Source organism: Protopterus annectens, chromosome 1.part2 (assembly GCF_019279795.1).
Source record: "Protopterus annectens isolate FY-2018-M chromosome 1.part2, PAN1.0, whole genome shotgun sequence".
NCBI lineage: Eukaryota > Metazoa > Chordata > Ceratodontiformes > Protopteridae > Protopterus > Protopterus annectens.
Window position 1 is genome coordinate 202162480 of NC_056727.1, and position 21157 is coordinate 202183636.

At 40.2% G+C, this 21157-nt stretch overlaps 1 protein-coding gene across 4 annotated transcripts in view; it reads left to right on the plus strand.

Moving 5' to 3' along the window:
* Positions 1-21157, plus strand: part of EHBP1 (EH domain binding protein 1) — a 3513379-nt gene that overhangs the window by 2337007 nt on the left and 1155215 nt on the right. For all 4 annotated transcript variants that reach the window (XM_044055510.1, XM_044055511.1, XM_044055512.1 and 1 more), the window contains one exon: positions 9152-9200. In XM_044055510.1, coding sequence (XP_043911445.1) covers positions 9152-9200 — 49 coding nt within the window. The remainder of the gene's footprint in view (positions 1-9151; positions 9201-21157) is intronic.

A 21157-nucleotide genomic window follows, 5' to 3' on the forward strand; every position in this document is an offset into this window, starting at 1 on the left:
CTAGCCTTCCACCTCTAAAAGACAAAGATCTGATTTCCCTTCTGATTCAACAGACCATGAGTCCGATGACTCTGATCACTCTAATTACCAGGACATACCCTTATCTACCTATGAGGATTCAGATGCAGAGGATTCCATTCCCTCTGTCTCCCCTCCAGAGGACTTTTGTTTTGGTGAAACCTTGCATACCTTAAGAGAGCATTTCCACTGGGAATGCCAGGACTACCCACAGTCCAAAAAGAGACTCGGAGAATTATTAGACTTGCCTTAGCACAGGCCTCTAGCTATACCCCCTGTCCTAGATATTGGAGATGATGTTTTCATGGAATCCAGTCTTACTCCTGATACTTTACCACCAGCTCCTAGAAAGACTGACAGGTACTGCAGGGAACCTGACTCTCACAAATTTCTCTTTAAGAATCCCACTGCGGATCCAGAGACCATTTCCCAGGGACCTAAAGATATTAAGGCTACTACAGCCAAAAATCCTACCCCCTCGGACAGGGATTCGAGGGCTTTAGACAGATGGGGCAAGAAGGTATATACCTCTGCAACTCTTGCCATCAGGGCTTTAATTTGCCAGTTTCACATGTTGAAGTACTAGCAGCATATCATGGAACTAATTAAGCAAAAAATGTTGTTGCTTCCAGATTTTGCAGAAAATAAAGATTTACAAGAGTTAATGCACTCTGCAAACCAAGTCAGTAAACATACTTTGCAGTATGGTTTTGATGCCTTAGTAGCATCTTGCAGGGCTGCTGTCACTGGGTCTGTACTAAGAAGGCATGCCTGGCTGAAGGAAAAATCTTGCCAGACCATGTCAAAGCAAAATTACTAGATGCTCCATTAAATCAGGAACATTTGTTTGACACAAAAGCAGAAGAGGTCCATAAAAAGATGGAGGAAAAAGCTAAATCTATGCAAACTGTTAAAGATTTCTTACAGGTACAGCCACTAATATTCCAGTAGGCATTGGCCTTCAAAAAACCGGTCCTTTCCAGTCCCTACCAGGTCTTCTCAGCCCAAACCCAGGGGCAACAGACCACCAAGGCTACAGTCTTAGGGTACGCAGAGATCTAAACAATGGAATGCTCCCCCCTCAAAAACAGGGAGTGGGAGCCACTCCTTTATGGAAAAGTTCCCAATGACTTGTCTATCATCCTTCCTAGCCATGCCCAAGTACTTGCACCCCTAGGAGGAAAACTCACCCTGCATGCAAAAAACTGGATGTCCATTATCCAGGACTGATGGGTCCTAAACATTGTATCCCATGGATAACATATTCTACTTCCACTCACTGCCAACCCCAAGCAGGTTGCCAGACCTTCCTCCAAACTAGTGGGCAGAGGCTCACAAGCAAATACTTTCTCTTCTCAGTATCAGGGCTATTCAACCTGTTCCAGTAGAGCAAAGAGGACAGGGTTTCTACTCCAGACTGTTCCTGGTGCCCAGAAAAGTGGGCTCTTGGCGCCCTATGATGGACCTGTCCATTCTGAACACCTTCCTGGTGGTCCCAAAATTCAAAATGCTTACACTACAACAGCTGCTTCCTATGCTAGCCAAGGACTTTTGGTTAGTCACCCCAGACCTAAAAGAAGCTTATCTGCACATCCCCATAAGGGAATCTTGCAGGAAATATCTACATTTCAGGGAAGGCTCTATGCACTATCAGTTCTCTGCACTTCCCTTTGGCTTATCTACTGCGCCCAGGGTATTCACAAAGTGCCTGGCTCCAGCCATTGCATACTGCAGGCAGAGAAATATTCAAATGTATCCATACTTGGACGAATGCCTGATTCAGACGGATAGTCAGGAATTGCTGCTTCAGCAGCTGGCATTTGTAAAGAGACTTCTAACATCTCTGGGGTACACCATCATTGAAAAGAAATCACATCTGTTGCCCAGCCAAACTATTGTATTTCTGGGAGGAAGCTTGAACACAACTTCCCAGATGGCATTCCTAACTCCAGAAAAGCTGGTTTATTTTACAAACTACTTCAAACTAATGGCCACCAGAACCTAGCTATCTGCAAGAAAAATACTGCAAGCCCTAGGGTTCATGGTCTCATGCATTCTACTAATTCCATATGCAAGACTGCATATGAGGAAACTTCAATGGTACTTAAAAAGTCTCTGGTGCTAACATTCTCAGGACCCGGAAACAGTTATTCCTATCATTGCTCTAAGGGCAGAGTTTCTTTAGTGGGCAGAGGCTTGTGACCACAACAAGGGACTCCCTTTCACTCAACCCCTCGCCCCCCAAACCCTGACAACAGATGCATCAGACTATGCATGGGGGGCCTCACATGGCTGGCAAATGCATTCAAGGCAAATGGAGCCCAAGATGAATTCACCTACATATCAATCAAAATGAACTGTTAACTGTGCAGAATGCTCTGACAGCCTTCAAACACCTTATCCTTCCAGGACAACTCTTGATAAAGACAGACAACACCACAGTTATGTGGTACATAAACAAGCAGGGGGGATCTCATTCCTACCCACTCTGCAGGTTAGCCATGGCCCTGTGGAACACAGCCTTGAGCAACCAAGTGCACCTGCAAGCTCAATTCCTGCCAGGCAAGCAAAATTCACTGGCAGATGACTTAAGCAGAAATCTACTGGACCCACATGAGTGGAAACTAGATCCCAACTCATTCAAACTTCTAACCCATAGGTGGAGGACACCTTTGCCTCCCCCCAAATCCATCAATTGAGCAAATTTTGCACCAGAAATCCCCACAGCCAAGCATAGAAAGTGGATGCCCTATCCTTTACTTGGGAAAAACCTCTCAATATATGCCTTTCCCCCTCTGCCCCTCTTCTCAAAAGTACTACTCAAGGTCAAACAGGACAAAACAAGGACAATCCTTATTGCACCGGATTGGCCCCGCCAGCACTGGTACCCACTTCTACGCAGTCTGGCAGCAGTGCCACCCTGGCACCTACATCAGACCCCCTCCCTTCTGTCCCAGCAGGAGGGACAGATTTTGCATCCTAAGCTGCAAACCCTGAACCTTGCAGCCTGGCTTATTGCCTGAATACACCACTAGCAACCCTCAGCAAACAGGTGCTGAGCATCTTCCTTGAGGCCAGAAGGCCTAGTACTAGGAAATCCTACTCAGAAAAATTGAAAAAAATACTGTTCTTGGAGCCAGTCTCAAGGAAAGGACACAGCCATGCCCACCTTACCTCAAGTACTAGATTACCTAGCAGAGCTGCTCCACAAAGGCCTATCCTTCTCTTCTATTAAGATTCATGTCTTGGCCATCTCAGCTCATTATAATACTGAGCCACCTCACTTTTCTCACCCTCTGGTCAAACAGTTCCTGAGAGGAGCTAACAATTTAAGACCCCCGAGGAGAGCTCCCAACCCTGCCTGGGACCTTAACTTTGCACTAGAGAAGCTCACGCTTCCCCCTTTTGAGCCTGCTGCTACAGCACAGTTAAAATTCCTCTCTTGGAAAACAGCCTTACTTCTAGCCATCACTTCAGCAAGAAGAGTGTCTGAGCTACAGGCACTAATGGCTGTGGAGCCCTTCATTATTTTCCATGCTGACAGGGTTTCCCTCAGGACTAACTCAGGAGTGTATTCACTGTTTTAGTCCTGGTTACCCTCCCTCCAGCCCCCTGACTCTTCTATGCTTTCTACATATCCTCTTTTTGGCTATATCTTATGGCTATGGTATTTACTTTTTACTGGAGGTGTTCCACACCATGTAATTGCTTCCTATTTTGGGGGCTCCTGACATCTGGGACAAGAAACACTGATGTAATTGCATCGGCTGCATGTTTTATACCCCTGACAACCTGGTGTCATGGAAGAGGCAACAGCATCCGACTCAGAAATCCCAAGACTCAGGTATTCAGGCTGTCTGAGGGTTACCTGCAGGCAGATAACCGAAGTGTGATGACTACAACAGTGAATACACTCAAACATCTACATTTATGGTAAGTGTACACAACTGTACTTTTCTCTTCCTGTCCATACTTTACACTACAAAATGACCTTCTGAACAGACTAAGTAAGGAAAAAGAGGAAGTAATGCATCAAGTGCTAGTGCCCAAATCTTTTAAAACCTGGTGATGAGATTAGCACATAGCTGACACCTAGAAATGGACAAGACTAAAACATGGATCATGGCAAGGTTTTACTGGCAGGAACAATGAAAGAAGTTGCGAACTTCTGTTTTGGATTGCCTCTCACGTAGGTTTCAAAAATCCTTTAATTCCAGTGTGTGTTGTAGAGATGCTATTGAACTTATTGCTGCGGACCTTGTTGGGCCATTGCTAAAACCGGCAGAGGTTCAGTACATTTTGGTTATCCTGGACTGTATATCTAAGTATCCTGATGCTATTTTCATATGCTAGGCTGAGGCTAAATCTGTAACAAAGGTGCTAGTCGTATTTGCCAGAGTAGGAATGCCTGAGGAAGTACTCACCAGTAGGGGACTCACTTTATGTTAAGAATAATGCAACAGCTGTGCTTGGGTTTTAAGGTCAAGCAGTTAAAAACCTCAGTGTACCATTCCCATATAGATGGATTAGTGAAACATTTTAACCAAACTTTAAAGTCATTCTGAGAAATGTTATTCAGGAAGATAGTAAAAGTTGGGACCATTTGACACCATGCCTCCTGTATGCCATTAGCGAAGTACCACAGACATCATTAGGGCTCAGTCCTTTTATGTTATTAATTGGCAGCCCTGCTTGTTGATTGTTAGATTATGCAGGAAGAACTTAGGAAGAAGAGAAAATCCAATGTACAAGTGTCATTGAACACTGTACCGACTTACAAGGTAGGCTGAAATAGATGATGCCCATCATATCTGAGTACATGAAAGGAGCACAGACCACACAACAAGGGATAGATAACAGAAATGCAAGGTCCAGGGAATTCAAGGCTACACACCTGGTGCTGGCTTTGGTCCCCACCACAGAAAACAAATTTGACTGAATGGTAGAGTTTGTTTTTAACTTCCATCATTTAATTTTTGTATTATTTCTGAGTTAGACAAATTGCTAAGAGAACACCAGAACAAACATATCATACCAATGTACTGAAACCATGGAATGAAGCACAAACCTCTCTAATTAGCTTAGCAGCAGAGACCAGTACATCTGGTGAAGAAAGAGAACTGTCATTTGTGCTTGCAGTTCAGGTAGAGCATATACTCTCAAAGCCTCAGAAACAGGAAACAAATGAGTTCCATTGTTTGTTGCTCTTTTTGACGCCATGCAACTCGCAGCTTACTACCAGGTTGTCTTCTCATTCACTGAGTCTATTGACCTCCCTTAATCTCCTCTGGGTTAACTTCAGGAAGATCAACGATTTTAGGGGAATGTCACACTGCTGGTAGGGAATGATTTTCATTTATACCTTAACTGTCTCTTTTCTGCAAACCCTTGATGTCCTTGAGGCAGGTGTGCAGTGGGGTGTGCTGACATATCATCCCACTTCTGTGGTGATTCAGCCACTGCTCCTCCCTCCCTTAGTAAATGCCTCAGCTGTGCTGCCTTAGCTTCTACTGGAGATCTGCCATAAGTGCATCAAAGTGCACTCCAGGATGAATGCACCCATCTTGTCTTGCTAGTGTCTCGAATGCCCAAACTGTTAATTGAACCTGGGTCATTTGGCAATAGTTATGGCTTTATTCATTTACACAACATTACTGACAAACAAGAAGTAAAAAATGAGTTTCTTTTAAGAAACAAAAAAGTATTTTCACAACTGCCTGGCAGAACAGACCTGACTGAACACCATATCAAGACAACACAAAGAGAAAATGTTAACTTAAAAGCTTTACTCTTAGTCACAAAGAAAGGCTGTGCAAGAGGAAGTACAAAAATGTTTAAGATGGTGGTGACAGGGGAGTCCCAAAAGTAGATTGAACAACCCAACGGTGTTAGTCCCTAGCTTGATAGAACAATCAGGTTATGCCATGAATCTAGGAAATTGAACAGCATTTCAAAATTTGGCAGCTCTCCAATGCCAAGGGTTGGTGAACTGACTGAAAGGTTGAGGAAGGTGGGATTCTTGACCACATTAGGTCTAGAAAAGTTATACTGGCAAATACCACTAGCAACTGAAGATATAAGACAATTTTTTCAACACAAGAGCCTGTTTCAATATACTGTCCTTCCTTTTGGGTTAAGTGGTATCCCCCTGACATCTCAAAGATTAATTGACAGACTTCTAAAATACCATGTCACATATGCTGCCACTTATCTAGACAATGTAATCATACACTCAGAGGACTAGGACTCCCTATCTGTACTACAGTAAAGGCTGCACTGCACTCTCTGAGACAAGTTTGGTTAACTATCTATGCCTTCAAGAGTAAGTTAGACATGACAGAGGTAAAATAGTTAGGAAAGCTATTGATAGGGAGATTGCTGGGCCCTAGAAGGAAAAAACTGAAAGCTGTAAGAAATTGACCTATCTTACACCGAGAAGCAAATGAGGGCATTCTTTGGGTTAGCTGGATGCTGTAGAGACATTGCATCCCATTTTGCATCTGTAGTGTGTCCTCTTACAGATTTCACCAAAGGGGAGATGCCCCATAAAATGAAGTGAGCACTAGAGACAGGCAATGTTTTTAATTTGTTAAAGAAAATACTATGCTCAGAGCCTGTAATAGTTTCTCCAAATTTCAGTAAGTCTTTTATAGCATATACTGATGCATCAAAGACAGGCCTAGAGGCAGTTATTATCACTTACTTTTTTTTTTTTGGTCCCCTCAGAACTCATCGTTTTTGGCCCAGGCCCAGTTTCCCATGTATATCCACACCAGGTCTACCAGCTGTTCTACTTCTTCAGACTTGCTCTTGTATTGCTGGAACTTATTTTGGACCATCCTGGGTGCTCTACTTGTGTGTGCTTCCTTCCAACTTTTTAATGCCCTACCACTCCCTTTCCCCACCCCCAACAATTGTTAATTGCATCCAAGGGCAACTCCCTTCTTTGGACCACTCCTCCCCTTAGGGAGCATATCAACGAGTGCCCTGTCACTCAGGACAGGCACATCCATCCCTTCCCTGCCACTTCTGTCAGTTTTACAAGCAACCAATCAAGTCTGGGCTTTATCCCTCTACACCACTGGCATAGCTTGTTTTTACTGACCTTTAACAGGAAAGAACATTCAGTATGTTTTTTATGAGTTGGAAATTGAATAGAACAGAGACCAGCTATTCCACTATCAGAAGGTAATATTTGGCAGTCAAGTGGCCATTATCTTCATTAAAGGTGCTACCTTCTCTGTTGAGAATTTACACTGATTGCAGCTGTGTCCCATTGCTGTAGCTGAGTAGACAGCAGGATGAAAACATGAAACAATGTAGGTGGACACTTTCCTTGCAGACTTTTAAATTCATGGTGGAACATAGCCAGGGCATAAGCCACCATAATGCAGATGGTGTCTAGGGCACACAACCTATGTCTTGGAAATGAGAAGGAGAGTTTTAAGTTGGGGAATCCGTTCTGCACTTATTCCTCCCAATGAATGAACATGTTTAGAAGTATGTTTGTTTAAGACAGCATTAGCAAACAATATTTAAATGAAAAGTGATACTAAGTGCAGTCCGTCTAGAACAAAAATGCTAAAATAGTGTGATGTATTTTGCACATTTTACAGATGTAATTTTATACAACTGTGTAAACCATTTTCACTATTATGCCTCAATACAATTCCTTTAAGCTAAACACTAAACTAGCTACATGAAATATATACATTAATTACAAAAAGTGCCTTTCAGTTATAGACATTGCACCTTCACTTGAATATTATGCTGACTTTATTTTCTAATATATTTAAAAGCCTTCTTAATTTAGACAGATATTTTAAGTTTGTGATTGTAAATTTCTTTCTCATTGTGATGGTATTAATCTGTATATCATGCACTTCCCTAGTTAAAAAAGAAAGAGGGATGAACATTTTCTATTTTATAGTAATTACTTTAATTGCCCCCCCCCCTTATGCTTTATTCCTTCTGGCTACCCCAGTGCACCTGTCTATTGCCGAGTCTGTCAGCCTCTTTTATAGTCCCCAGATTATCCCTGTTCTAAGGCTGGGATCAGAGTGGAACCCAAGGGCTCATGCCATTGACTGTTTCTACCAGGAGATTTTTGTTGTTTTGTTTTATTACCTATCCCTTGGTAACCCCCTTCCCTTGCGCTCACCTGTTACATCCAAGGTCTCCTCCCCTCTACGGACCATGCCTTCCTGCAAGAAAGCTTGCCCACCCCTCTTTACCAGTGCCTCAGATGCTTATCAAACTCTGGTCAGCTGGGCCTTAGGGCTTTATCCCTCTACACTACTGTGCTGGCCATAAATTCTCATTTTTAGCACATATTTTCAATAACTGTAAATCCAAAATGACAGCATTGCGCTGTGAGTTTATTCATCATAAGCTTAGTCACAAAATGAGGCATTTTTGGTGCTTTTTAAACATCCTCACTAACCTAAAAATAATTTGTGTGTTGACATGTTATGAACTTTTTGACAAACATATTGAGGGGTATGTAAAGATGAATAGCACTGTGCAAAGCACTACTTACATCACTTGGGTGTTTTACAGGTCTTTTGAGCCACCTTCCATGGTAGTAGAAAAGTTTTTAAAAAATCCAGTCATAGTAGGGAGCACTTTGCACAGCACTAATCATTTTTGAATACTAGCGTTTACACTTGTTCTAATCTTTGTTTCTGAGTGAAACGTAATGTCTGACTGTCCCATCATAAATGAGTTAAGGATTATGAGTCATAAAGTTTAAGTCACAGGCACATGCCCTGGGTGCAGATTTAGTTATTGCTTGTTTTTGGTATGTCCTATGGAAGTATAACTATTAGTAAAGTAATCTGGCTCATAGACTTAGGAAAGTTACTAAGATACAGCTGGAATTAACGCAAAGGAATCAGCATCAGGTTACATAAGTCTGTTGGTACATAAATATAAACATAATTTGCCCATACTTCATACTTTACGAATGTATATATTTACATATGTGGAATCATGTCTGCTAAACATGCATACATACAGATGCATTTTCTCTCAGTGTAGTGTGTGTACTTGTGTGTATCTATATATTTTTTGACCACTTCACTGTTTTTAATCAGATTTTATTCATATATGCCTTGCTGTTTTTCTCCTTTAGTGACTACAAGTCTCTAAATCCTCAAGATATTAAAGAGAACAACAAAAAGGTAAGGACTGCATGAAACAAAACAGTATAGATTAAGTTTTCCTTGAATTAGACGATTGCCTTTTAAATACATTTTTGATAAACAGAAATACTAAGCTGAGTTACAATTGTAGGTAATAGCATTCTGTTCCATTGTGCAGTTTATGTGCACTGTATTATTGTTTGTGAAATGTGGTAGTATCAACCTTAAACAAGGTTCAATGTGCACTTTGCTACAGGCTGTTTGCAAACTTATTGTGAGTTAAGTCATTAAAAATGTAAAATATATTTTCTGTGAGCTCACCTCAGTGATTAATGTGGGGGAGGGGGTTGTGGTTGTGGAAGAGCATTAGTGCTGTCCATTTTTATTGTATTTAATTTTACAGAGGGATAGAGTCTGCAGAAAGAACTTTACATGTCATTTGTTAGATCCACTGTTTCATAATGTGCATTCAGATACCTTTTTAATTGTCTACTGCAATTTTGCATTTCTGAGCATATATTTATAGCAAATACAAATCCCAGATGACCTTACAGTAGATATAAGGTGGAGGAAACCTTTGTCTGTAACACATATTAAGATTTTTATAGGCTGTCAGTTTATCTTTGCTAATTCTGATGTCATACTGAAGGTAAAATTGATCACCGAACATTCATTTTACCTTCAAGTGTTCAGTCTTTAGAATAGTTTACATGCATTTTAGATATTTTTATTTTGCATAATACATTAGCATATTCTAGCTTAATTAGAAATAAAATGTATTTTTGACAGTCATTTGTATTGTAGTGAGAAGTAGATTGTGTTTTGCATTCCCAAGTTTGGAAACTAATTCCATGTGATAGAACTTCAGTTTTTGACTGGGTATGCAAATGCTGTGATTGATGTAAATGACAGAAATTTCTAATCACATAGAAGTATTATTAAATGTCCAGCATCTGCATATAAGCTTTTGTGTCACGCATATGTGTGTCATGTACACACATCCATATACACAATGATTATGCATATTGTAGTTATTTTCATTTGTATTCAGAGAGTCTACTGCAGATCTTAGGCAGAAGTAGTTTGGTGTGCTGTGCTCTTTCAGTTAGTGCAAGTTCTGTTTCTTTCAGCACTTCATTGCTCGTCATTTGAGAGCTACATTGAGTATCTATTCCTGCAGGTTTATTTCCTGGCTTCATAGAATTCTGACTGATAACCCCCAGTGCCCCTTATTTGGATGAATGCAACATCCTTAGTGCTGGTGTTTAGCTCTTGCAGCTGGAGCAGTGCATTCAAGTTTCTGCCTTATAACCAGTTAAACTAACTTCTAAGACTGAATGAAAGGGTACTGTTTTCCTAGAAGTCCCTGCTCCTCCTTTCCATTTAGTAGCTGAAAGTAAAGTCATAGGTGACCATCACAGGTTCAGGAAAGGTTAACTGAAGGAATGTATCTTTAAAGGAGCGAGAGTAAAGGAAGATTAAACAGCTGCACAATTATTTTACAGATAGCACACACTCTAAAGCAACTCTTTTACAGATCTGAAAACATTTAATTTATTGGTACCTGCAAATTGCTTATTCTATAACAGAGTTTAAAATGTGTGCATAGCTAACCTATAGGATCTTAACCTTTACCTTATTGCATTGTATATCTGGGAAGTATTTGGAATATTGCCTCTGGTGGTCTTGTTGATGGATAGGAGCTGATTTCTGTCAATCAGCATGTCAGGCAAAAGAGTTGGGAAGCAGAATACAATTAACAAAATAAAGCCCTGAAGAGGCTGTGTTAAATAGCTAAAGGGAAATTCCTGCACTAATGTATTACATACATTTGTGTCCGGTACCTTGAATTCATATGTGATAACAAATATGTTGAAAAAATATGTATTCATTTGAGAAGTGATAATGCTGACTTTTAACTGTATCCTCCTAAAGCAAATGTAAATTAAAACTAACAGTTTAAATACTATTGTAAATATAAACATTGAGATGTAGCATCTGGAGAGTACAGAAGAATTTCTTTTTTCTGGGAGATAATGTAACATGATTGCATGCAGCTTAATGTCTCTGGGATAAGAAAGCCAAAGAATGTTGCATTCCAACTTCCTTTTTGTTTCTTAGTAACACATATCCAGATCAGATTAGATAAAACATCCTTGTTACTAGAAATACAAAAGAAAACTCTGTATGGCTTTATGTATACAGTTGGCATTTTAGTCGTGTTTTTTTTTTTGTATTATTAGTTGACTTTTTTTAATAACTTTACGTGAATGTTTTATTTTCCAGACTTTGTTTATGCATTTTTATGTAAAGTAATTATTCCTAAGGGAGAAAATGGTAACATGATTTTTTGCACAGAAGTAATATTGCTAATTGCAAGAAGAAGGTAAGCTTGATAGAAGAATAATGCTTGTGTATATTCATGCTAAAATTATTGTTTAGAAACCTGAATAGCTAGGCCAGCATATTATGTGTTACTTTTTATAGCACTTCTGTTTTAAGCTGTTTTCTAATAACAGGTCAAGGAAAATATGAAAGATATGTCGGCAGTGTGCAGTTATTTCTTCGGATTACAGTGAAACACTGTATGCTTTTAGTAGTAGCAGCAGTAATTACTTGTGTAGTGAGACAAGTAGGTTGATTCTTTTAAGCTTGACAGACATGTTCGGCAGTTTTAATGGGCAAAATAAGTCAGTTTGTATGAGTGACTGCAGGAGGCATTTCTTTGTAGTTTAAGATGAATAATATGCAATTGTTTAAGTTAAGACACTACCTTAATTGCTATTTCTTTTCTGTAAAGCTGATAACTGTTAACATACGTATATTTGTATCATATGTCAAATGATCTAGAGGTATAGTTGGTCCGTGATTATCTTGTTGTGTTTTTCCTCTGCGTAAATCGCTGCAATTACTTGGCCAGGAGAATGGAGCAGTGTGATAGGCAGAGATAACGCCTAGAAAGGATTAGGGCACTGTTTTGCTATATCGCTGTTTCTTATCTTAGTTCTCATCCTTGACATTCTCTTCATTGCTCACTGTTTCAACTAAGATTTGATTGGTTCATCTGATGCTCTTTGTGGTAACAGAATTTTTAGACTCCCTTTTTGTAGTTATCCATCCATCCACCCACAACTGCTTTTTTCCATTTATTGTTACTGTTAATTCATTAAAAAATAAATCCACGGGGATGCATTTCACCCAAGTGTTACACACACACACACACACACACACACACACACACACACACACACACACACACACACACACACACAAATTATATATAGATAGAGAGTTAAATATATTTAAAGGCAACTTTTGATAACTATTTATGAACAGCATGCCAGTATTTTGGAGTTTTTTTTGAATATTTGCACTTAGTATATTTAGAAGGAATGATCTTTTAAAATGTGTACTCTTAAAATATGGAGACTGTCTTTCCAGACTTCCTTCATAAGTTCTTCTGGATGAGCAGTGAGAATGTCCTAGAATACTTGTCACTTCTTAAAGTAAATGTAAATGAAAGCTAATAATTTAATATTATTATTATATATGACTTAATTTAAAAAAATGTCCTGTCGTATTAAGAGTGTGTTATTTCAGTGGAGAATCCATTTAACAAGAAGACTTAGGCTTTGCAGCAAGTTACATAAAATAGAAATAATTAAACTTTAGTTTTGTCTTCACTAATTTCATGTTGCAACAGAGACAGTGTATTTATGTAAAATCATTTCTATGGATGCAGGGAAGGAGCAGAACACATACCTTGACTACAGCTGTGTGGAAGTGGGTTTGTCATATCACTGGCATAATTAGTTAAATCTGCAGGGTGTGGCAACTGTAGATATGTGAATAGATTGTGACACAATAAGACTATAAAAACATGGTAGTGATAAGATACAGCTCTTGTCTTCGGCATAGTACAGAGTTTATATATATATATATATATATATATATATATATATATATATATATATATATGTATATATGGATCCACTTTATAATTTCGAAATACTGAAATCCTGAATTTCAGTATTTCGAAATTATATACCCGAATCACGAAAACACAGAAGCGCCAAATTCAAAATCCCGAAGCTCGGAGATGTTGAATTTTGCGGTTATGGTGGTGCGGTGTGTGAATGAATGGATGGAAGTTTAGGTAAGTATGTATATATATATGTGGGTTGGTTAGGGGCATTAGTGTGTGTTGTGACTGTGATGTGTGTTTGTGAGGGAATGTGAAATGTGTGAGTTTCCTTTGTGTGTCTGTGCGATCTCGGAGTTAGTATATTTAATTAGGGGAATGTGGGGGGTGCAGGGTGGCTTGCCCCCCTACTTATCTGTAGTGTAGGATTATCCGTTTGATTGTGGGGGGAAGTTTGTGTATGTGTGTGCTGTATGTGTATTCTATGATTGGGATTTTAAATTTCGCGGTTATGGGGTTTCGGGATTTAGTGTTTTCGGCTTTGTAAGTTTGAAATACTGAAATTCGGGATATACCCTCATTGGGCAACATGCTTAAGTAGTTGAAAGCTCCCAGATAGGTGTGCCTTGTTGCTTCATTTCTTTAAAAAGTAATAATGAATTTGCATTTGCAGAATTGTTAAAGCTGTGAACAGCATGGTAGTTAGGAAATGCCACTGTGGGGTAAGTAGGTATGATACAGTTTAGCATTGCAAAACATGGGTCTGCTATAGTATGAGTCTTGGCCATCGTAAGCTAAGTATGTAAAATTAATAAACCAATTCTGTCCTGGCACTCCAGTGGAGTAAATAGTCATGGGGATATATACTCAGGGTGGCTGTGGAAGTGAGTGTAGGGGAGGATGAAGAAACAGAAAGGTGCTGCTTGGTACTAATTTTAGTTGCTGCAGTAAACACATATTAACACTTGAGAGTAGAGGCTTGCAGACAGTGGAGAGGACAAACTAAATAAGGTGTGTTTGCTGATGGTGGGTTGCACTATAGTTCTTTTCCTTCTTAACACTTTTTCAAGCCTAACTAACATGCTGCTGAACATGGTAGTTAGGACTGAAAATGTAACTTTCACTAATATTTTTGCCAGGTGGTAATGTAATCTTTTTGTAAGTTACAAAAAAGACTCAGACAAGCTAATCTTCACTGTGTAGCAAAGCTCTCAACCTTTTGGCACAAAAAATCTGGACAAAGCCAAAAATAGTGTGGGGACAAATCCCCAAAAATAGGGACAAATTTTAAATGTTGCTCTTATACACCTGGAAAGTTGCTAGAATAAAAGGTCTTGTATTACCATGCATTTTCTGAAGGATATGAAGTGTGAAACTGAAATGTCTGTCGTTATGTAGTGAATTTAGCCCTCAATTATTTGCCACAAAAATCCTTAAAACCACAAATTTTATGAGGAGCAGACTAAAAATATGAGGCAAAAATATGGACAGTTGAGAGGTGTGCTGTGTAATTCCTTTTAAGCTGTGTGTTTCTAAAGTTCAGCCAAAAAATCTACATATGCTATACTGATAAGCTCAGAAAAAGAAAGAGATGTAGCATGTCTACAGCTAGTGGGGTTTTGAAATGATTTATTGTGGTCTCATTTTATTATGTCACAAAAACCTGGCATTTTAACAAGGGTGTGCACACTTTTTGTATGCACTGTATAGGAATACAAGCACAGCCAATAAGTCATAACAATAAACCAAACATATACTAGTCATTGGTGACTCTGTTGTGAGACACACTTATGTCCCCTTCACCAGGCTCAAGCAGTTGTCTGTCGTGTGCTAGAATCTGCCACATCATGCACACACTTAAGTCTCTCCACAACAGGTACAAGTATGACTCTGTCATTGTCCATGTTGGTGTGAATAACTTGAGACATACCTCCCTGGACTGTATGAAGAGATACATGACTGAGATCTCAGAGTATGTGTCCCAGCCAGGTATGACCCTAGCCCTAAGCAGCATCCTGCCTTCACCAAGAATGATATGACTTCAACAATTGGCTTAGTTTCTGGTGTTATTCCAAGGGGATCCAGTATCTGTCTGCCTGGGATGACATAGTTGACAGGCTTCAATGTTTTTCCAGAGTTGGCCTCTACCTGTCACCCCTAGGATTCCGGATTTTGGCCCAAGGATCTTGCCTCCCCCATTGTGCACTTTTTAGGCAATGTCCCAAAGGCAAACCTTCCAACATAAAAGATCTGTCAAAAAACAAAGGTCATGCTGCTAAACTCCAGGAGCCTTAACCTGAAAATACACTCACTGGAGATTTCTTCACAATAGAAGATGTGACGTCTCTGCAGTCAAGGAAACTTGCTACAGGGCTATGGAGAGCACCCCTGCCTTACCAGGCTGTACCTCATTCCACACCTTCTGACACCAAAATGAGGTTGGGAAGACTACAGGTGGTGGAGTATCTATCTTTGTTAAGGATAGGCACACCTCCAGACTGGTTTGCCAGCACGACACACTGGAACTACTCCAGGTGCAACTGACAGTTGGCAAGACACCCATCCAAGTTAAAGCCAGCTATAGACCCCTCTCCATGACTCAGGACACCCACTCCTACCTGGACCTACTTGACTTCATCAAGGTACCCCCTTAACACCCTGATCCTTGGTGACTTCAAGTACCCCACCATAGACTGGGTAAACCTGCACTAATGCGCTCACCCAACAATTCCTTGACCTCATCAATTTTAATGCACTAGACCAGCTTGTCTCATCTCCCACAGGGGGAGATAACATTCTGGACTTGGTTTTCACCAACATGGGCAACTGCTGCAGCACTCCCATAGTATGTTCTTTCCTGGTGAGATCAGATCTCCGGTCTGTCTCATTCAAAGTTTTTATCCCACCCAACCCTCCCCAGCCATAACCAGGCTAAAAAACGTCTCAAAAGATGACTACAACCTCCTAAGGGAGGGTATCAGTAGCTTCACACCACGGCCTCCCTCAGAGGATGCAGACAACTATGCTGAACAGTACACTAGTGCAGTATACAAGCACCTTTACAACTGCATGGACTCAGCCATACCCAGCAGAACTAAAACCTGCTCCTCAAGGAAACAAAAACCTGTCTGGTGGACATCCTCTATCAATAGACTTTACAACAAAAAGAAGAAATTGCTGTCCAAGGGTAAAAAGAAACAAATTCCAAATTGGAAAAAACTCACTCCTTGGCCTCAACATGACAGTTAGATCAGTAGTGAAAACCTCCAAAGCCAATTATGAATTGAAACTAGTCTCTAAAACAAAGGGAAACCACAAAGCCTTCTTCAGTTATGCCAGAAACTTCCATGGCAAAGCCCAGGTTTGTTCTGAATTAGTACTTAACAGTATCACTTACACTGATCCTGTTGACGTGGCCAACCTGCTAGCAGATAGATTCAGTGCAAACTTCACCCTCATCCCCCCCAAAGGCCCATTTGACATCCCAGGTACTTGTCCCACACCTCACATCTCCATAGATCAATTGTTAAAGGCCCTATCCAAGGCAAAGAACACAGCTTCCATGGGACTTGATAGTATCCCAGGCTGTATTCTGCACCATCTCCAGCAAGAACTAACCTCACTATTGAGCACCCTGTTCAGCCACAGCCTGAGTACAGGCTTCATTCCAGCAGAGTGGAGAACTGCCATCGTCATCCCTTTGCACAAAGGTGGTGCCACTACTGACCCAGGAAACTATTTCCCCATTAGCTTGACAAGTCTGATCTGTAAAGACATGGAGCATATTATTATGGATCTCATAAACAAGGACATAGGCAATCTCCAAGCATTTGACCCCACCAAATTCGGATTCGTCAGGGTCAGATCTTGCCTGTTGAACCCGGTTTACTTCTTTCAGACTGTCATATTCAAGGCCCTGGATGAGGGAAAGTCAGTACACACAACTTACCTTGACTTTACCAAGGCCTTTGACACAATCCCCCCACTTAGCATCATGAAAACGCTAACACAACTTAGAGTAAATCCCTGTCTTATCAGGTGGGTGGCCAACTGGTACACCAATAGGACCCACAAAGTCAAAATAGGCACCTCCACCTCTGACAGCAGACCTGTCACTAGTGGTGTTCCCCAGGGATCTGTCCTGGGATTACTTAATGTTTGGGGTCGTCTTCTTCTTCTCAGAGGTCCAGGCAAAGACAAAAGGCCTGACCAAGTTTGTGGACGACTGTAGGTTAGGTGATGTCATTGACTCCCAAGATGATGTTAACATACTGCAAGAGGATCTCACAGCAACAAATGACTGGTGTCAAAGTCATGGCTTTAAGTTAAACTCAGAAAAATGTACTATCTTACCAGTTGGCAAAAACATGGCCCCTACTGATTACCACATCAACGGCAACCCCCTAAGCACACAACCTGTGGTGAGAGACCTGGGTACTCAGGTTGACAGCAATCTCACATTTGACCATCATGTAGCAGCAGTGGTCAGAAAAGCCTTTTACTTAGTTTATCTCATTAGTAAAGGGATTGCATCCAGAAAAAAGGAGGTTATTACCTCTCTTTACTCCTCCCTCATTAGGCCAATAAACACCTACACCAACTGGAAAGGCCACAGAAATACCTCACAAAAAGGATCCATGGCCTTCAACACCTCTTCTATGCATACAGGCTGAAATCACTATCACTGTACTCAATATCGTACAGATTGCTCAGAGGTGCTGTTTCACCTACAAGGCAATTTCGGACCCTGCCCTGCTAGAGATACTCCATATCCATAAGTCTAACTCCTCATGCATTACCCACTCAATGTCTAAATCTGATATTCAACATCAACAAAACCTGCTGGAGAGACAGGTTTGTCTTCCAGAGGCTGCCCTGTCTCTGGAATAGACTTCCCATACACATCAAACAGAGTACCTGGCTGACCCACTTCAAGCGCAACCTTGATGAGTGGATGGGAATCCACAAATCTGTCCCAGGGGTTCCACCTGTGTCCCTCATTGACAGGGGTGACAGGTGCTGACTGAAGTTTCTTTTTTTTGGGGGGGGGACAAACTCTTGGCTAGGCTTGTAAAGACCTCAGGGCCATTAGCCTAGTAACCTCCTATGATTCTGTGATCTGTAAGTCGCAAGAAGATTCAGAAGGTAGGTTTGTACCCATCTTAGGGAAGCATCCAAATATAATATCTTACCTCTCGAATGTCCAGATTTTCACAGAAAGTCCAGATTCTTGGCTGATATTTTTGATCTATTGCTCTTAAAAGTTGTGGTTTTCTGGTAAATCATTCAGATGATCTGAGGATTGAAGTCACTAAATAATGACATACATTTGAATTTCAGACTTAAAATTCTTAGGAAATGTATGTTAAAACAAGCCCTGATACTCTAGCAACTTTCTAAGTTTGTAATAGAAACATTTAAACTTTATCCCTATTTTTGGGCCTTTGCCCTCCATTTTGTCAGGCTTTGTCCAGATGTCTTCCATTAAGAGATTGAGAGGTATGTATAAACATACACTCTGGCTTCTATATAGCTCCTGCCAAGCTTCAGCAAAAAGAGTTTAGGGCTATAACCATAACACATGCAGTAGTATCTGTTTGCCTCCCCCATCCCTGTCCTTCAAGAGACTAGAGTTTAGGATTGTAATGATTAAGGTTGTTCAATTTCATGAGGAAGTCCTAATATGAACAGGAGATTGAAATGTGCTGACATCAAAGAAGGACACCAGTACAGGTCCCAGGACTGGGAAGGTATCAGAGCTAGGTAAATATATGACCAGCTACTTCAAAAGCGCCAGCCTGAGTGATGTGGCATCAGGAAGAACTTGTCAGCCAGAATATACATTTACCTCAAGCAAATTGCTGACTGCAAAAAGATTAGATGGCATATTCATAACAGCTGAACATGAATATTTGGTTAAAAAGCTGCAAGTACTTCCAGCATATATTATATTATAGACCGTGCTTCAGTAGTATTAACAGTTCACAACCAGCATAGTTTTACAACTGACAGGCATTGAAGCTTCCCAGTAAACTACTTCAAGCAGAAGAAGTTTGACATAGCTAGTATAAAGACACCGGAAGATAGTGCAAAGGTTGCTAGAGGGTTGGAACCAAATTATAGATAAATGGGATCAGATGAAAGGGGGGGGCAATAGCAACATGTTTAAAAATGTAAACAACTCAAGAGTTGAGAGAGAAGAGCTGAAAGGATACAGGATATTGAAAGGGAGCTTTGAAGGTTAGGAGATAAGGAAGCAGGAGAAAAATTATACTGTGAGAAAAAGAAGGGATTGAAAATGCAGTTCAGGAGGTAAGGACTGGAAACTACTTCTTTAAAATGGAATTGATTATCAGCAGATGCTGGTCAGAAGTCTTCAACAGCAAAGGGTAGAACAAACCATACCCTGTCTATGGATACTGGGAATAGGGTCAGATATCCAGAGAAGATCTTGGGTGTGTTCCATGACTTATACACTTTATTTCACTTTACTCTGCATCAGAGGAAAGCCCACAGTATGAATGAGAAATTAAGGAGTTCTTAGACAAAGCAAATCTCCCAGTATTAGACCATCATCACTCAAAGAAGCATGTTAATAAAATAACTAGAAAAAGTGAAGGACATGGAAGGTAGATGAGTTAAATGAAAGTCCCGATGAATGTATGGACTACCCCCTAGATCTTTGGACAAAAAAATCACATTCTCATAAAAGAAAGTTGTGGTAGTTGTAATACACAAGCAGAGAAACTGATACAGGCCTTCATTCTTCATACAGGCCTTTATCATTCTTAAACCATGACTAGAAAACATTTATGTTGTTTAGGTAGACACAGTCCATACCTTATACCAGATGATCAAGCAGTGTTCATTGAGGGAAGGAAAACCTTTAATAATGTTAAACAAGATTTAATGCTCATAGAAAATGCCAGGGCAGAAGACATAAAAGTGGTTTCATCAGGTCTAGATGATGAAAAGCTTTCATTAGGGTTGAATGAAATTATTTAAGAAAGGTTATACTCAAGTATGGCCTAAAGATGGGATGGAACAAGAGCGAAAACAAGCAAGCACCCCATCACAGCCTTTCCTCGAGTTTTTGTATAAAATGGAGCATTTCCCCTAGAGTTTTTGTATAAAAAGGAGAAGCAGGCAAGGAGGCTTTTTATTTAGGCTCAGTAATAGTTGCTATAAAACAAGCAAAAATCATGGGATATAATATAGGCAGTCAAGAGCACAGACTTGCTGCATATGCAGGTAATATCTTAATATGCTTATGGAGTTGATGTAAAGATTTTCAATTACTTTATGAAATGTTATAAGGTGATTTTAGAGAAAACAAAGGCAATTGTAATTAATGATACAGCACCAAAGGGTTTAAAGGCTCAGCCTTGAGGTTTGGAAGGATAATTTCTTTAAGTGTTTGGGAGTTTTGCTGTGCTGTACAGTTGAGCTATCAGCAGTGAAAACCCACATTGAATTCTTAGACAAGATGAAAGAGGAAGTTAAGAGATGGAAAATGATACACCTGGATTTCAACCAGAAAACCAAAACAATTGCATATGTTTTCCTACTACTTTAGCTGTACGAGTTTCAGTCCTTCATTAAGTATTTCTGACCAAGATGGCTTGGCACATTAAAGAACATTGTAGTTGATTTTGTTTGGGAAGGAACACAGCCTAGAGTTTTATGAAAACTTGATTGTGGCTAAGGAATGGAGTAGTTAGGGTTCTGTGGCTGAAGTACAGCTCAGCTGTATAGGTTTTTAAACTAAAAAAGTAACTACCTACTATGCTAAATAGAAAGCAACCTTATTGGAGGTGTCGTGGCTGAAAATGGGTAAAAACCCAGGAAGGGATAGATAGAAATGACCACTTATTTAGTACTTTTTGCACTTATCTTAATAAAGACTTAATTAAACCCTGGCAAAATTATATCATTTCTGTAGGATACAGGAAAATAGGCCTTCCACAGGAGCAGGAAGAGGCATTCAGAAACTGGAGCAGAAAATCATCCCCACTGAGGTTTTGGGAGCAAGTAATACAGCTGCTAAAGAGGGTGAAGTGGAAAGAAGCACAAG